Source organism: Tursiops truncatus, chromosome 2 (assembly GCF_011762595.2).
Source record: "Tursiops truncatus isolate mTurTru1 chromosome 2, mTurTru1.mat.Y, whole genome shotgun sequence".
In the NCBI taxonomy this organism is placed as follows: Eukaryota; Metazoa; Chordata; class Mammalia; order Artiodactyla; family Delphinidae; genus Tursiops; species Tursiops truncatus.
This window is the reverse complement of record NC_047035.1, coordinates 87,840,830-87,859,773: the sequence shown is the minus strand read 5'-3', so window position 1 is coordinate 87,859,773 and position 18,944 is coordinate 87,840,830. Positions and strand designations below refer to the sequence as shown.

The window sequence follows — 18,944 nt, the reverse complement described above, 5'->3', positions numbered from 1 at the left end:
GAGGCAAGTGGAGGAAAGAGACAAGAGTAATGTCAAAGTTTCAAGTGATAGTGACTTGGCACCATTAATAGGATCAGACATCTACTTTTATTTATGTACATGCTGTGTGTGAGATTAGTGCAAAATAACCATGTCAGAGTACCCAGCAAGCAGATGGAGGAGCAAGCAGAGAGAGACCCAACCTGCACTTACATACAAGGAAGTGATATTTACAGAAGCAACTTTGGAAGGTGTGAAGAGAGGGAAGTCACTGAGGAAAAGCACCACCAAGAAAGGGCTGAGAGCGCTATTTTGGGGTAACCCCTATATTTCTGGAACAGGAAGTACAAGTAAAGGTACATCCAAAGTCCTGAAGCCTTTCTCACCTAGGGTTCCTCATCTGAACCGCAGAACACAGAAACTGCTTTGAGTGACTACCTTCTCAATTCTCCCTAGGATAGTACAAAGATAGTATCATTATGGATGCAGAAGTCATTCATTACATTCAATAGATGCCCTAGGCCATTAGGGTTTAAATCTCTCCTCGAACTCGGGCTGAGAAAGACTGCTGGAAGAAGGACGCAGTAAGGTCAAAACGCAAGATAATCATTTCATGAGTGAGTGTGCAATATTACTGGATACATCAATTCTCTGAATTACAAACCAATCATCCTTCTGGTAAATTCATCCTCAACCACTAACGTGTAACAAATAGCCAACAGTGTGCTGGAGTCAATACACAAACTCAAAATGCCTTCACCATCAACCCCCACCAACAGCACCCCAAACCCCGCTTCCCCCCAGATCTCGTTTCCTGCCTCCTCCTCTGGCCAGGAGAGCCGGCAAGGTTCCCTAGTTCAGCGCTGGGCACAGAGCCTCGGGGCGGCAGCTGCCGAAAGCATCTTACTCCCGCGGGGCGGCCCGGAGACCCACCCACTCGGGTGCCGCCCGCCCGCCCCGCCCCGCCCCGCCCCGCCCCACAGCACGTACCCGGCGTCGGGCCCCCGGACTCCAGGCCGTGGGGTGGCCCTGCCAGGACCCCGTCCAGGGAAGGCGGCCCAGGGACACTCATGTCCCTCCCGCTGGGAACAGGGAAGGGGCAGTAGTACAGACTGTCAGGTACAGTAAGGAAGCACCGAACGCGTACAGAGCCCACCGGGACAGAAGCGACGGTCGCACCCGGAAGTGACGGAAGCGGAAAAACAGCTCGGGGCACGTGACCGAGGGTCCGCCTTCCCGCTTTTTGCCTCCTCCATCCACCCACCCACCGCGCTTCGGGGGTTCCGGGCGGACGTCGTAGTCTGGTCGGTCGGTGTCAGTAGAGTCAGCTGGGCGGGGCTCACATCCCTGCCTCGGATGGTGGTGGGGGGATGGAAGGGGCGGTGACGGGAAGGCGCAGCTTTTCAGTTTTGTGTCCTTGTTAAGGAAACACCTTAGGAAGAAGGACTGCGTGCTTTCCCTGAGATTTGGACCCATAAAAAATTCAGTGTTTAGGTCTCTTCAGCTTTGCTAATTGGGGGTCTGCCAGGATTCGTCTCTCCTCTTGTTGATTGTATGCCCTCCTTACCTTAGACCCTCTTAGACTGTAATAGTGGCCTCCTAATGTTGCACCCCAAAATTGCCTGTCCAAACGATTTTTTCTATGTTGCAGGCAAAGCTGTTTTCAAAAAAATTGAGAATTTATCTCTAACCTCAAAAACTTGCACCTGCTCCCCATTGCCCTTATCAGTGCACTTGTACCCCTTCCTCTTTTGGCCTTCTTTCCTCTCAAGATTAGCTGCTCCTCACTACCTGTGGTAAGCAGAATAATGCCCCCAACAAAGATATCCACAGACTTCACCCCCAGAACCTGTGAATAGGCTGTTTCACTGCAAAAGCGTAATTAAGGTTGCTAGGCCCATGACTGTAAAATAGATTACCCGGAGTTACTGAGTGGGACTAACATAATCACAAGGGCCTTCAAACTGGGAAAGGGCGGCACAAGAAGAGTCAGGAGGGAGATGTGACTATGAAGAACGACTAGAGCAATGCAACATTGCTGGCTTCGAAAATAGAGGAAGAGGGTTACCAGTGACCTCTAGAAGCTAGAAAACACAAGGAAATGGATTCACCACTAGAGCCTCTAGAATGGAACTCAGCCCTGCCAACACCTCAATTTTATCCCAGTGAGAGCTGTATTGCACTTCTGACCTACTGAACTCGAAGATAACATACAAATTTGTATTGCTTTAAGTCTGTGGTTATTTGTTACTACTTAAATAGGAAAATAATGTACTACCCTTCAAACATCCTTTGAGAACTATGCCCTTTCATGCCTGGAATATTTTATTCTTTTCAAAGTCCTACTCATCTTTCAAGGCTCGGCCTAAATAATACCTTTACTTTGAAATCATTCACAGTCCTGCCTCCCCTTTCAACTCTCAGAAAGTAATAACCTTTTCCCAACTACAAAGCATCCTCCTGCTATTTAGCACTTAATCCATTCTTGTATTCGTTACTTCTCTTTCTCTATCAAACTGCAAACTCCAAACAGAAATTCTTATTCACAGAAAACCATAATAGGTTCTCAATGAGTATTTGCTGAATGAGGTATTGATTTTCGAGCCCCAAATTCCAAGTATCTATAATCTCCAAAGTCTGAATCACACAAGATGGCACCTGATAAATGCCTGGTAACCTTAGCTGATTGTTAGTATTATCTCCTAACTAGATACTAAGACCTTCTGGAATAGACCCTTGTTCTACAGGTGGTCTGTAACCTCTTTATCTCTTAGCACAGTATTAAGCATATTACTTGGACTTTTAAATACTGGTTATTTAAATTTAATGGATGAAATTAATTGAACATTAAAATGTTAAGCAAAAAAGAACACTTAAAAGAATGAATGTTCTTGTAAAGCATTTTAACTTTACTTAATGTGACAAAAATGAATCGGCCAAATAGACAAGGAGGACTTTCTGCCAGACCCACATTGCTTTTCTCTTTCTCCTTTTCCTTCTTTACCCCCACAGATTTCAGCTCAGTGCATCAAGTGCTTGTTGAGGGCACTCTGTATTCCAGCCTCCATTAATCAAATACTGTGCACCTAGCACTGCATGTGACACAAAGCTCAAAATCAAAAGGTTGGAATTTGATGCCAAGGAAGTAAACACAGTTTGTTGAGTTATATATTTCTTTTGAAATGCCTTTCATTTCCCCATTGGTAGTCGCCATTCTCTTTTATGCACCAAAGTTATAACCCACTTCAAATAGCTGAGTACCTAAGACGGGACTAGGCACTGTAGGGTGTTTAAAAAAAAAAACAAGGGTAAAAATGCTTGTTCCTGTCCACCAGGAATTTATATTCTACCAATTATACATAGTAGAATTAGAGAGTTTGACAGTAAAGTACTAAATTATGTGGAACAGACCTAGAAGAATATAAATACGTAATGATGTCATATTGGTTTCCTATTGCTGCTGTAACACATGACCAAAGACTTGCTTAACACTACACAAATTTCTTACCTTACAGTTCTGGAGGTCAAATGTCCAAAATCAGTCTCTGGGGGCTAAAATCAAGGTGTCGCCAAGGTTGGTTACTTCTGGAGGCTCTGAGTAAGAATCCTCTGCCTTGCCTTGTTTAGCTTCTAGAGAGCAGTCGCATTACTTGGCTCACGGCCTCACATCATATTGCCTTTTCTCCCTCTACTACCATTGTTGCATCATCTCCTCTCCTATCCTGGCCTCTTTCTCATAGGACCCTTGTGATTACACTGAGCTCACCAGCATAACCCAGGATAATCGCCCCATCTCATAGTCCTTAATTTAACCACATCAGCAAAGTTCCTTTTGCCATGTAAGGTAACATTCACAGATTCTGGGGAATTGAAAGTGGACACCTTTGCAGGGGGCATTATTCAACCAGCCACAGGTGTGCAGTTGTGTAGTGCATGATTGGGAAGTGACTAGAGAAATTTTAAAAACCTAATAGAGGAAATTAGCTGTACCTTGAAGGACAGGTCAATGTAATATGCAGACAAAAACTAGTAAAGGCTTCCAACAGGAAAAACAAAGACACCATAAGTAGCAAAAGTATACTTCAGACTCAAGGACCTCGAGGTGCTGTCTTTTGGGGAAGACAAGAATAACATAGATTAAATGGTTAGTAAAAGAACCTAATGGAGAAAATTGTTGTATAATCTTTTAGAGCAAAAGAACTTACAATGACAAAAGATAACACAAAATGTAGTCATATAGCTCTGGAGAAGTTAGTCCAAAGAAATGATAGTCAGAAAGAGCTAAATGCTGTATATATTCATAGCAAAAGGAAACTAAGTCCATTGGATTTCAAGAAACTTAAAATCCAAAAGAGGGAGAGCAAATCTTATGCAATAAGTACACAAACCCTTTTATCCATTTTTCAGTTTTTTCTGTTTTCCTTAAATTTTCCTACATTATTTTTGCTAACAAAAGGGGAGTCGGTAGGTAGCAGATTCAAGTAAAGAAATAAACATGTTAATACATGAATATTTTCTATTCCTTCTGTTGATCAGGTGTCCTATATTTAGAATGTGCTAAGATTTGATAAAAAAAATCTATCCCAGTTTGACCTAATTCTCTCACAGGATTTGCTTGTCCCTTCCCCTCATCTCTCTCCATCCTTTTCCAAAAATAAAAGAAAGAATGGGGGTAGGGAGAGAAAAAGATTTGAGCAAGAAAGATGCAGGGACCAGGGGCTGCAGAGAAAAGGGATGGAAAAGGGGAAAATATACAGGAGAAAGATGTTACAGCCCATGACCTTATCCTTCTAGTGGATTAAAGTGTTGAAAATTTGAAAACATTCATATAGGGTGATGTGCTTGCAAAAAAATAAAAAGGAAAGAAGGGAACTGAAGGTAGAAAACGAAAGAAGTTGGGGTATTAAAAAATAACAGTTTACTATTTGTCTGTGGTTAACCAACCCGAAAAGGTGTCTCAGCAGTTTTAACCACTTTTCTTACATTTACATGAGAAATATTCTTTCACATTAGCAAAGTACTAAAATTCTTCCACCCTATGCAACTCTACTACATTTCCATCATTCCTTTCTTGCATTATCTAAAAAACATATCCTTCCATGGATTATTTCACCAACACATTCTCCTACCCTTGCCACCAAAAAGTTTGTAAAATATACGCAGTGGTCAAAAGCAACAGCTTTTGACATTTTAAAATAGACTTTTTTTTTTAGGTGTGTTAGTTTCTGATTTATAACAAAGTGAATCAGCTATACATATACATATATAGAGAGAGACTTTTTTTAAGAGCAGTTTTAGGTTCACAGCAAAATTAAGAGGAAGGTACAAAGACACCTTGTACTGTCATGCATTATCAGGTCGTCCCCCACCAGAGTGCTACATTTGTTACAACTGATAAACCTACATTAATACATCATTATCCCCCAAAATTGATAGTTTACATTAGGGTTCACTCTTCATGTTGTATATTCTATGAAACTGGACGAGTATGACACGTATCCACCACCATAGTATCATGCAGAGTAGCCTCACTGCCCTAAAAATCCTCTGTGCACTGCCCATTCATCTCTCCCTCTGCTCTAATCCCAGGCAATCACTGATCTTTTTACTCTATAGTTTTGCCTTTTCCAGAATGTCATGTATTTGGAATCATATAGTATGTAGCCTTTTCAGATTGCTTTCACTTAGCAATATGCATTTAAGGTTCCTCCATGTCTTTTCGTGGATGGATGGCTCATTTTTTTTTTGGCATAGAGTAATAATCCATTGTCTGGATGTACCACAGTTTATTTATTTTTTCACTACTGAAGGACATCATTGCTGCTTCCAAGTTTTGGCAATTATGACTAAAGCTGCTGTACACATCCAGGTGCAGGTTTTTGTGCATACATAAGTTTTCAATGCCTTCAGGTAAATACCAAGGAGCAGTCTCTGCATCCAGGGGGATATAGAGAGATCTGATGGGCTAGTGTGGGTCATATGTAACAGAAAGAGGCAAAGCCCCTTGATTGACAGTCCTGCTAGGAGTTACAGAAAGGCACAGGTGTAGTTCCTTAAAGGAAAATCAGAGTCATGTTACCAAAATGAGAAAGGAATTTGGCCCAACCAAAGCAATAGATATCAACTATATCAGTTATGAGATTTTAGTCAAGTCACTTAATCTCTGTTTTTTTTCCCATAAGTAAAAGAGACAGGGAGATAATACCAGACCCATTACTTGACATATTTCTTATGAGAATTAAACACTCAGTAAGACATATGAAAAGGATCTGTAAGCTGTGAAGCACTATTACAAATAATAGCGGTCCCTGAGTACGTATTACATGCCAGAAGAAACAGTATTATTTCTGTTATTAGTGCCTCGTTTATGTCAAATGACAAAACTAGAACAATTCAGTAATGAGTTTGATGTCCTTTATTTAAAGGAAAACAATCCATGGATTGGGGGAGTAAGAGCCTTTTGTGCAGAGGGATTTAGAGCAAGAGTGAGTTTTATAGAACATTAGAAGAGGCAATGTTGCACAGCAAAGGAAACCATAAACAAAACGACAACCCACAAAATGGGAGAAAATATTTGCAAACGATGTGACCAATGAGGGCTTAATTTGCAATTGACATAAACACACTACTATATATAAAATAGATAACTAATAAGGACCTACTGTATAGCACAGGGAAACCTACTCAATACTCTGTAATAGCCTATATGGGAAAAGAATCTAAAAAAGAGTGGATAGATGTATATGTATAATTGATTCACTTTGCTGCACACCTGAAACTAATACAACATTGTAAATCAACTATACTCCAATAAAATTTTTTTAAAAAAAGATACATGCACCCCAATGTTCATAGTGGCCCTACTTACGTTAGACAAGACATGGAGGCAACCTAAGTGTCCATCTACAGAGGAATGGATAAAGAAGATGTGGTACATATATACAATGGAATATTACTCAATCATAAAAAAGAATGAAATAATGCCATCTGCAGCAACATGGATGGACCTAGAGACTGTCATACTGAGTGAAGTAAGTCAGACAGAGAAAGACAAATATTATACGATATCACTTATATGTGAAATCTAAAAAACAGTACAAATGAAATTATTTACAAAACAGAAATAGACTCACAGACATAGGAAACAAACTTATGGTTACCCAAGGGGAAGGGGGAGGAGGGATAAACTGGAAGTATGGGATTAACAGATGTACAATACCATCTATGAAACAGATAAACAAGGATTTACTGTATAGTACAGGGAACTATACTTAATATCTTGTAATAAACTATAATAGAAAAGAATCAAAAAAAGAATATAGATATATATATATAAAACCAAATCACTTTGCTGTACACCTGAAACTAATACAATGTTGTAAATCAACTATACTTCAAAACAAAAAAATTTACAAATAAAAAAAATAAAGAAGAGGCAATGTGGAAACAGGGCATGATTGGCTAGAAAGTTGGGACTTCCTTGTAAGGCCAGCAGGTCCTATTTTCTAGGATAAGGTAAGCTAGCTAAGGCTGAGTTGGAGGATCGCGAGCAGTATACGTTAGGATTCCTCGACAGGTGTTTCTGTAAGTGTAGGCTGACTTAGGTTTTGTTATGTGACATGGGCCAGGCCACTGCGGTGGCTTCCATTTTGTGGGTCCCCATATACAAATTAACTTTATCAGTTACATATATTCACCAACCTTAATTTGGTTTCTTAAATAGGTTTTAGGTTTCTGAAGTAACCCTTCAACTGTTATTTAGCTTCTTAAGTAGACTTCCATGGTGAGATAAGAGAGACTAAATGAATTAAGTGAGTATCAGAGGGTTCGGCAATTACGTTTTATTACAAACTCACTTCTTTTGTACAAGTCGATGTTATACAATAAGGTAGCTTTTTAGGGGTAAATCTCCACTGGCTAAGCTGGCAACTGAAGTTCCAGACTTGCAGAGTGAGATGATTGAGTCTTGAAGTATAGAGATCACTACCAACACCCACGGCTTTCTTTACCATCAATACCACTGTCAATATTCTGCTTCTATGGCGGGGGGGGGGGGGGGGGGGGGGGGCGGGGAACGAGGTGTCTTATTTTCTTCTTCTTTTTAGCATTATGATGTCTGACTCATGATGTTATTCATGAGTAAAGGAATATTCATAATATTGAGTGGTAATCATTTTAAATATCATCATTGCTTCTGGACTATTAGTAAAACTAGTGGTGAAAATTTTATTCATTGAAGAACTTTACATCTTAAAATTCTCTTTTAATATGCTTATATTGGTTCAAAAGACAATGATTCTTCCACTTTGGGGTTTTCACAAAATTCATTTATTATCTTAGTGTGTAGGTATCAAAGTGGCCACCAACCATTACTGCTTTATTCTCTTTCTATGTGATGCAGAAAGTGGGATTATCAGCGACTATAGGCAGCATAAATTATTCCAGTGCTCAGCTTTCTTTTTAGGATAGATTTATTTAAATTAGCTAGGATATATTAATCTTGCTTAATTCAAAATTGCTAAAAGTAGTACATACATTAGCTTTCCAAAATAATCCTTATTTGTTACTATAAATGTTCAAGATCTTCAAAGTATTTCTGTTGCTAAACAAGAATAATTTCCAAAGATCCTTCAGACCAGATGGTGAAATGAATATAAAAATTCAATTTCTTGTAATATGAGGTCAATAATACAGAAAGTTCAGAGTCTCCATTTCCTTTTTCAATTTAAAAATTCCAGTGGATCAACTTATTTTTTAAATTATTGCTCTAGTCTTTGGGCTTCCTGTAAATTTCTTGTCAACATCTTTTGAATTACTTTATGAAAGTGCTGTCTTTACAATTAATTATTTACTTATCTTCATCCAAAGTAATTTTTCTAAACTGCTCACTTAATTTACTAATGAAAGAGCACATTTAAAAGCATTAATTTTTATTAACAGCTAAAGATTTCAGACAGATTTTTTTTTTTTTTTTTTTTTTTTTTGCGGTACGCGGGCCTCTCACTGTTGTGGCCTCTCCCGTTGCGGAGCACAGGCTCCGGACGCGCAGGCTCAGCGGCCATGGCTCACGGGCCCAGCCGCTCCGCGGCACATGGGATCCTCCCGGACCGGGGCACGAACCCGCGTCCCCTGCATCGGCAGGCGGACTCCCAACCACTGCACCACCAGGGAAGCCCAACAGCTAAAGATTTCAAAATGTCATTTTTCCTTTTAAGATTTCATAAAAGTCTTTATTATGTGTTTCCAGGAGAAAAATACACTCGTTTAATTTACTTAGAGATCAATATAATCCCTCTATATTTCATCATTAACCTAGTACAACTAATTCCTTAATGTCAGTGACTATGCAGGATTTTTCCAGCCCTGGTGGCCCTCAGACCCACTCCTCACCTTTCCCTGTTCTGCTCTGTATTGCAGGTGCCCATGTTCTCTGGCCCCTGTGTCAGCTGGCTTCCAGATGGGTTTGGCGAATGGGGGGTACTGATGGAGACTGGAGGCTGGGATACTGAGAGACTGGAAGGAGAGAGGAAAGAAGAAATCAGGGTCTTTGTCCCTCCTTCCTCTCTGCCTCAGGAGACAACTGAAGCAGCAACTGGCTCTCCTGTCTGGTCCTAGCTCCCCACTGGGGAGTCCTACCAGGATTCCAGCTTTGTCGGGTATGCCAGTCACGGTCCAGTCAGGAGAGAAAACACCAAGTAATGTGAATGGAGAAGGTTTAATATAAAGAATTATTCACTATAATAGACACTGGAGTAATGCAGGACTGGCCAGTAGGAAATGAAGAGAAATCTAAACAACACAATACTAGCAAATATAAGGAGCAGTTACAACTCTGGGGCTCAGAGAGAGCAAGTATGATCCACCCCCGGCTCACCAAGACTAAGATCCAGATCTTGCTGGAGACAGAATAGCTATGGCTCACTGGATGGTGGAGAAGCTTGCTATGGCACCACACCAGCAGAACGTGCTGAGATACTGAGGGAGGCCAGCTACAGGGAGATGCCCCACCTCGTAACTGCAAAGCCGTTCTAGGGGATGCTAGAAGAAACTACCCACAGGGAGGTACCGTACTGGCACACAGTAGCAGATAGTGCAGAAACCGCGTGCACTGCAGGAGCCGGGAGCTGTAGAGGCAGCATACACTTCAGGAGCACCAGTGAGAGAAGCACATGGGAATCAAGAAGAGAGAGGAAAAAACCCTCCTCCTGCAATGTCTCTCCAGCACCTCCTACTGACAAAGCTTAATATCATGCCAACTGACAAAGGAGAAACACTCGGAGGGAGAAATATTTACAAGGCCTGTATTACTTTGCTACAGCTGCATAACGTATTACAAACTCAGTAATTTAAACAGCACAGATGTATTATCTCACAGCTTCTGTGGGCTAGGGGTCTGGCACATTTTGTCTAGGTTCTCTGCTCAGGGTCTCATAAGGCTGAAATCAAAGTGTCAGCTGGCTGCATCCTCATCTCGAGGCTCAAGGAGGAAGTGATCATTTAGGTTGTTTCAATAATTCAGTCCCTTGCACGTGTAGGACTTGAAGTCCTTATTTTTTTGTTGGCTGTCGACTGAGGACCACTCTCAACAAATAGAGGCTGCGCTTGCCCTGTCACCCCCTCAACAGGCTCTCTTAAACAGTGGTTTTTTTCTTCCAGTTTTACTGAGATATAACTGACATACAACACTGTATAAATTTAAGATGTACGGCATGAGTTGACTTACGTGCATCATGAAATGATTATCACAATAAGTTTAGTGAACACCATCATCTCACACAGATACAACATTAAATAAATAGAAAAAAAATTTTTTCCTTCCGAGAACCCCTAGGATTTGCTCTCTTAACAACTTTCATACATAACATACAGCAGTTAATTATATTCATCACATTGTAACTTACATCCCTAGTACTTATTTATCTTATAACTGGAAGTCTGTACCTTTTGACTCCCTTCCTCCAATTTCTCCCACCCCCACCTCTGGTAACCCCAAATCTGATCTCTTTTGCTATGAGTTTGCTTTTTGTTTTTGAAGTATAATTGACCAACAACACTGTATTAGTTCCTGTTACACAACATAGTGATTTGATATTACTATACATTTCAAAATTATCATATAAGTCTAGTTACCATGTGTCATCATACAAAGATATTACATAGTTATTGACTATATTCCACACACTATGCATCTCATACCGTGACTCATTTATTTTGATCTAAAAGTCTGTACCTCTTAGTTCCCCTCACCTATTTCTATCCTGCACCCACCCCCTCCCCTCTGGCAACCACCCTTTTGTTCTCTGTGTCTATAACTCTGTTGCTGTTTTTCATTTCCAATATAGAAATCCTTAATTACTGTCAACCTCTTTTGAATAGCTTTTAGGGATGAAAAACTCATTACTTCACTAAGTGGCCTGTTGCTTTTGAGGATTTATAATTGTTAAGAGATTCTTCACTGTGATGAACTAAAATCTGTTTTGTAATTAATTGAGGTATAGTTGATTTAAAATATTATATCAGTTTCAGGTGTGCAACATAGTAACTCAAACTTTTTATAGATTATACTCCACTTAAAATTATTATGGGGAGGGGGAAGGGTAAGCTGTGACAAAGCGAGAGAGAGGCATAGACATATATACACTACCAAACCTAAGGTAGATAGCTAGTAGGAAGCAGCCGCATAGCACAGGGAGGTCAGCTCAGTGCTTTGCGACCACCTGGAGGGGTGGGATAGGGAGGGTAGGAGGGAGGGAGATGCAAGAGGGAAGAGATATGGGAACATATGTATATATATAACTGATTCATTTTGTTGTAAAGTAGAAACTAACACACCATTGTAAAGCAATTATACTCCAATAAAGATGTTTAAAAAATTATAAGATATTGGCTGTATTCTCTGTGCTGTACAATATATCCTTGTAGCTTTTTTTAGTATTTATTTATTTATTTATTTATTTTATTTTTGGCTGTGTTGGGTCTTAGTTGCGTCATGCGGGACCTTTGTTGTGGCATGTGGGCTTCTCTCTAGTTGTGGTGTGCGGGTTTTCTCTCTCTAGTTGTGGCACGCGGGCTCCAGAGCGCGTGGGCTCTGTAGTTTGCGGCACGCGGGCTCTAAAGTTGAGGCGCACGGGCTTAGATGCCCTGCAGCACGTGGGATCTTAGTTCCCCGACCAGGGATCGAACCCATGTCCCCTGCATTAGAAGGCAGATTGTTTACCACTGGACCACCAGGGAAGTCACAGCTTATTTATTTTATACATAGTAGGTTGTACCTCTTAATCCCCTATCCCAATCTTGTCCCTCTCCCCTTCCCTCTCCCCATTTGTAACCACTAGTTTGTTCCCATGTGATATCTTGCATCTCCAGGTGATCCAGCCCCTTTGTACTATATTATGTCAGAGGATGGAAGGTTAACATAGCCCTAGGACAGGAACATAAATGTATATTGCTGTGTCCATCTGTGTGCAAACTGCTTCTTATTCTCCTTACTAGGACAGAAAAAAATGAATTCATCACATCAACAGTCTGTACCTGAGATCATATTAATCTTCTCTGGCAAGGATACAGCTAATGAAGCAGACTATACCCTTTGGGCTTTGGATCTGAAAACTGACTCACATACAGAAACTCGGCACGGAATCACGACTTTCTATTTGCATGGCGGCCCTCTGCCTCCTGATCATCCATTCTTGATTTCTTTCTATTTTTACAGATTGAGCAATACCCAAAACTCTTTATTGGCTGTCCATTCATCTTGACTCTAGACACACGATCTCTTAACCTCTATAGCTCTCTGTGTCAGACTCCTCTAAGGGCCACTCTACCCTTTCTGCTTATCATTATAATTGCATCCACTTTGCTTCTGATGGGTTTGGTGCTACTACTCGGCCTATGTTACTTTAGGATCCTACCATCCCCATGGCTATCACTTCGGAAGCCCTGACCTAGTTAACACTGAGATAGTTACCATTAAGTTTCTCAGTGATTCTTGTGCCCCATTTACCAGCACATTCCTTACCACTTTAGCCAATGGAATATCATCTGGATTCTTTTTCAGAACATAGGCAGCAGCAAGGTTTTTCAGACTCATATCTACTCTAGAATGCACATATCTCTGAGCCTTTTAATCTCTTACTGTCTTCCAAAGCAGTGTGAATTTTCTATTTCACTTTTTCAAATCTTCCTCAAAAACCATCCTTGCAGCAAGGTGACACTATTTTCCAAGGTGTTAAAGCCTGTGTTACAGAAGGATGTTCCCATATTCATAAATTCTTCTTTATCCAATGTTATACCTTATCTCACCCCCATTAAACCAGCATCCTTAGAATCCAGTCTCATATATACTCACTCAGCTCCTGCCAATACATGTTGGCTACATCTGGTAGCTCCTTTAGCATATGGTCCATTTCCTCCCTTAGAAGCTAAGGGAAGTGCTAGGTTATACTGTTACTTGACGCTACTAATCAGTCAGGTAGCCAGGATGGGAGATGGGGGTTGACTATGGGGAGTGGGTGCATATTATCTTACAAGGGAAGGGCTTCTACACCATCTTCAAGTACAGGAGGATCACTGGCCTTTAAAAGGAAGAAAAGGCCTACTTGTTCAGGCCCAGAGGGTCCAGGGAAATCTGAGGATTAAAGATTTTTAACTTCATCAACCCAGGTGAGATATCCCCATCTCAAGTTTCAGGGTTCCACTCCTACTCATTCAAGACCATTATTTGTCGTGGCTCAGAATTCATTCTTCGATGGAGTTTTGCTGCTATTAAAAAGTCCTGGGCTTCCCTGGTGGCGCAGTGGTTGAGAGTCCGCCTGCTGATGCAGGGGACGTGGGTTCGTGCCCCGGTCCAGGAGGATCCCACATGCCGCGGAGTGGCTGGGCCTGTGAGCCATGGCTGCTGAGCCTGCGCGTCCGGAGCCTGTGCTCCGCAACGGGAGAGGCCACAACAGTGAGAGGCCCGCGTACCGCAAAAAAAAAAAAAAAAAGTCCAGGTCCTGATCTTAAACTTTTGCTGATGTCTGACTGCAGGATTTGAGAGTTTGCTTGTATGCTGCCAAGGAGGGCTTTTGGCTTTCACATTTCATCATGAATTGGAGGTTAATCACCCTCAATATTTCACTATTTTTTCTCCAATGTTTCAATAGCATACAGCAAGAGCCATTTAATTCTGTAGCCCTTATATTTACTACTTCTTCCAGACATCTCAAAGACCTAAGTTATTATACCTTGCAGTACATCCCTTCCACTAGAGTTCTATCCCAGCTCACCACCAGTGAAAGTTTTAACAACTGCACAGATGCAGCATGCCATGCACCATCAACATTCCATCTACTACCACTGATGGAATCCACATTGCTAGCCAGCCAATGGGCTGTCATTGCTAAGACAGCATGGGCACCAACTTTCCTAGATGGAATTCCCTCAGAAACAGATTCTGAAGCATAGATTTCCATGCAGGAGGCTTACTGGAGGGTACTTTCAGGAACAATACCTGTAAGACAATGAAGGAAGTAGGATGGGGTGGAAGGAGATGAGTTGAACTGCTTAGGAGTTGCATCAGAGGCTTCAGGTGATCTTCTGGGGAGCTCTGGAGCTACAAATGACGCTTTGAGTTGTCTCAAATAGAGGCAAGGGGCTGAACCTTTGTACCCCTGCATCAACTAATCACTGGATGCAGGCATACCCTGAGAACAGGTGTGAATTCGGGCAAATTAGCACCCTTCAGCAAGGAACTCAGATGTGTGAGCCATCAGCAGTCAACATGCCCAACAGCTAGGAGAATTAGCACCTCCGTCCTGAAGGAGGGATCCAGACAGCACACCATAGCATCCACTATGGCTAGTTTCTGCTCATACCCTACAGATTCACAAGCCAAGAGAAAAGCAGGATGTATTGAAGCAGTCCAAAAGAATTTAGATAACTACTGTATTCTTAAAGATATCTGCTTCTAAGACGGGAATGCTGAGGAAACGATGGGTTAATAATGAAAGTATGATTTTGACACTACAAGGGAGTAAACTGAGGTCATTTACGACTTCCTTGATGTCCATGACCATACCTTTCCTTGAGTCTCTTCCTTCCTATCTGATCACGCTCTGGTTTCCTTCACTGACTCCTTTTCTGCCATCTTCCCCTTCCTCACACCTCAAAAGATGTGGCCTGGGGCTTCCCTGGTGGTGCAGTGCTTGACAGTCCACCTGCCGATGCAGGGGGCACGGGTTCGTGCCCCGGTCTGGGAAGATCCCACATGCCACGGAGCGGCTGGGCCTGTGAGCCACGGCTGCTGAGCCTGCGCGTCCAGAGCCTGTGCTCCGCAATGGGAGAGGCCACAACAGTGAGAGGCCCGCATACTGCAAAAAAAAAAAAAAAAAGATGTGGCCTATGTTTCCTCCTCACCCTCTCCTCACTCTGCACTTTCTTCCTTGTCTATTTCACTTCGTCCCTTAGATATGGATGACACCCAGATCTACATCCCAGTTCTCACCTCACTTCTGAGCTCCTCATTTCTGAGTTTCAGAATCTAATTTCCTGCTACCTACTGGACATTCCTTCCATTCCCACCTCAAATTCAACACATCCAAAACTAAATTCCTTAATATAACATTCACGGGCCATCACAATCTGGTTCCTATCTAATTGGGCTATTCCTCCTCTGCACTCACCGACATTCTGCCTTTTCTGCTGGTTATTTTCTATATACGTGTGCATTTTTTGTCTTTTTGCCTTTACACATACTATTCCTTCTGCATGAGATGCCCTATTTATCCTCTTCCATTTATCAGAATTCAACTCACTGTCCAAATCCCAGGTTGCATGTCACATTATTTAAGAAGTCCTTCCTAATACTGCAACCAGAATTAATTTCTTCTACCAGGTTTTATTTATATCTCCAATCAGACAGTTACCACAGTCTACCCTTTATTATAGTTATTGAGATTTTATTTGTCTCTCTCACTAGGTTGTTAACTTTCTCAAGACTTGCACTGTCGGGCTTCCCTGGTGGCACAGTGGTTAAGAATCCGCCTGCCAATGCAGGGGACACAGGTTCGAGCACTGGTCCGGGAAGATCCCACATGCCGTGGAGCAACTAAGCCCGTGTGCTACAACTACTGAGCCTGCGAGCCACAACTACTGAAGCCTGAGCGCCTAGAGCCCATGCTCCACAAAAAGAGAAGCCACCATGATGAGAAGCCCGCGCACCGCAATGAAGAGTAGCTCCTGCTCGCCACAACTAGAGAAAGCCCGCACGCGGCAACAAAGACCCAACGCAGCCAAAAATAAATAAGTTGAGTAAACAAAGATTTGCACTGTCAAGTTGTTTTACTCATCTTTAGACATTCACTGCCTAGCTCAGTATTTTGCCTATGGTAGGATTTATATTAGTTAGGGTACATATTCAGCTGCTGTAACAAAGACTAAGGTAACAGTGGCTCGAACAAGATAGAAGTCTACCTCTCACACACAGGGACACAGACTCCTTGCAGCTTGTTAACTCAGGCATCACTTGAGTGTTGGCCTCATCTGTATGACCCAGAGAACCCCACCATGTCCACATGTCAGGCAGCAGGATAGAAAGGAAGGGTTGGAGAGAGAGGACACACCCCTCTCCATGCCATGACCTGAAATTAGGTATATACTTCCACACAAATCCCATTGAACGAACTTTGCCACATGCCACACTTACCCGTTGAGAGGCCGCAAGTGGTAGTCTTTCACAGAACAACCATGTACACAGGTTAAACGTTGGGAAGAAGGGGAAAGTGGATGTTGGAAAGCAACTAGCAGTCTTGCCATAGAATCAATGGATGCCTGCTTTAAAAATAACATTAAAAAGCATTCGGGGACTTCCCTGGTGGTACAGTGGTTAAGAATTCACCTGCCAATGCAGGGGACACAGGTTCAATCCCTGGTCTGGGAAGATCCCACATGCCAGAGAGCAACTAAGCCCATGAACCACAACTACTGAGCCTGTGCTCTAGAGCCTGCAAGCCACAACGACTGAGCCCGTGCACTGCAACTACTGAAGCCCACGTGCCTAGAGCCCGTGCTCTGCAACAAGAGGAAGTCACTGCAATGAGAAGCCCATGCACCACAATGAAGAGTAGCTCCCGCTCGCCGCAACTAGAGAAAGCCCGTGCGCAGCAACAAAGACCCAATACAGCCAAAAATAAATAAAAAATTAAAAAATAAAAAAAGCTTTCGTTTCACTCACAGGAGTATGCTAGCAGACTGGGGAAAAGGGAAAAGAAAAAAGTAGGCATGACTGCAACAAGATAGCTACTGAGTGGGAAAGAAGAGAGAATCAGTGTACCCTCCTCCTCAGCCAGCATTAATACTAGATGCCTTCTGCTGGCTGGGGTCCAGTTCTCTCTCAGTAAGATGGCCTTTCCCCCTTCAGCAAGGACTCCTTTAAAGTCACTTGGGTCTTGCAATGGGATTCACACGGACATAAGAAACAACTCAGGATTGTCACAGTCAATAATGATTCCAAGTAACTAGATATTTCATCTACTAAGAGTTATCTCTCTTTCAATACTATTTGCCCCAAATCTTCTAGAGTAGCAGTGTTTTTCCTTCTACCTGTGGGCAGTCCTGGTCTTTTGAATAGGCAGTGGTTTTCATTCCCATCCCTACTCCACCCCAAATCACACATACCTTAGCTTTTTTTTATTATTATTATTGTTTCATTCCTTTGGTTCATAAAGATTTCTTCATAAAATGAAAATATCCCCGAGAGGTATTCAGGTTCCATCAATTAACATTTTAGTTACCCATTAAGCCAGTATGTGAAAGCCAAATCTTAAAGGAAATGAGGTGTGGTGGTCAGTTCTATATGCCAACTTGGCTAGACATAGTCCCCAGTTATTTAATCAAACACTAATTTAGGTGTTACAGTGAAGGTGTTTTGTAGATGTGAATTAAACCCATAATCAGTTGACTTTAAGGAAGATTCTTTATGGAAGATAATCTGGTGGGCCTGATTCAATCAGTTAAAAGGTTTTAAGAGCAGAAATGAGGTTTCTCTGAAGAAGAAACTCCTCTGTGGATAACAGCTTCAGCTGATGCCCAAGAGTCCCAGTCTGCCCTTCCTGATGGCCTACCCTACCAGTGTGCCTTGCCAGCCACCACAATCATGTAAGCCAATTCCAGGCAGTAAATTTCTAAATATATCTCCTACTGGTTGTTTCTCTGGTTGAACCCTGACTGAGGATTGGGGGCTGGGCAAGAAGAGGGGAGAGGCCTTCACAGAGGAGTAAAGGAGGAGGAGCAGGCAGCAAAGGGAATGCTGACAGGGGAGTTCATTCGACAATTCTGCCCAAGGAAGGATTTGTTTGAGAAAATAAAAGAAAGGACAGAACACTCTCAGAGGACGCTGAGAGTTCAAAGCAAAGAAAGGTAGAAAAGGTGGGGAGACACACCCCAAACTCACTCTTCTTCAACAGCTTTAGTTATTGGCAGCAGTGGGGTAGAGAGGGAATACTGACTTTCTAATGGAACCTAGTATCTGCAGATTGCATGAAAGCTCTTCCTCAGAACAGCACAAGCTTACTTTAGCTTCTTTGTACATTTCTATACTTTCATGTAACCAGAGAGGCAAAGGCATACCTTTGCAACTAATGCTTCCAGACTCATCTGCAAAATCAAATGCACCTGAAAAAAAAAAGAGCAGAGAGGAAATTGGTTTCCTTCTATATCTAGAGGGTTTCCCCAAATATCATGAATAATTCTGGCAAATTTTCCAGAATCTAGTACGTATTCTAAACTAAGTATGTATTTGAATAACTCAAGAGCAAGAATATAATGTAAGTTGGAAAAAATAAAATGCTTGGATAAATACTCACTTAAATAAGCGTGTCAGTAAATAAGTCAGTGAAAAGATGCCAATATACACGAGCATTGAAAGGAAGAAAAAAATGGTGCAGCCTTCAAGGGACTCTAAGAAGAAAACTACATGGGCATGATGA

At 41.9% G+C, this 18,944-nt stretch overlaps 1 protein-coding gene across 16 annotated transcripts in view; it reads right to left on the bottom strand.

The window, feature by feature from the left end:
• The window catches only part of BLOC1S6 (biogenesis of lysosomal organelles complex 1 subunit 6), a 58,257-nt gene that overhangs the window by 20,645 nt on the left and 18,668 nt on the right, over positions 1–18,944 (bottom strand). For 5 of the 16 annotated variants that reach the window (XR_012330091.1, XR_012330092.1, XM_073800912.1 and 2 more), the window contains exon 1: positions 970–1,180. The exons of 4 other annotated variants lie outside the window; for them this stretch is intronic. Coding sequence is in view for 7 of the 12 variants with exons in the window: in XM_073800912.1 (XP_073657013.1) it covers positions 970–1,051 (82 nt within the window). In the remaining 5 variants the exon portion in view is untranslated. Of the gene's footprint in view, positions 1–365; positions 664–969; positions 1,181–18,944 lie in introns of those variants that run through there. 7 more of the 16 variants (XR_004525159.2, XR_004525160.2, XM_019935469.3 and 4 more) reach the window with 4 other exon arrangements.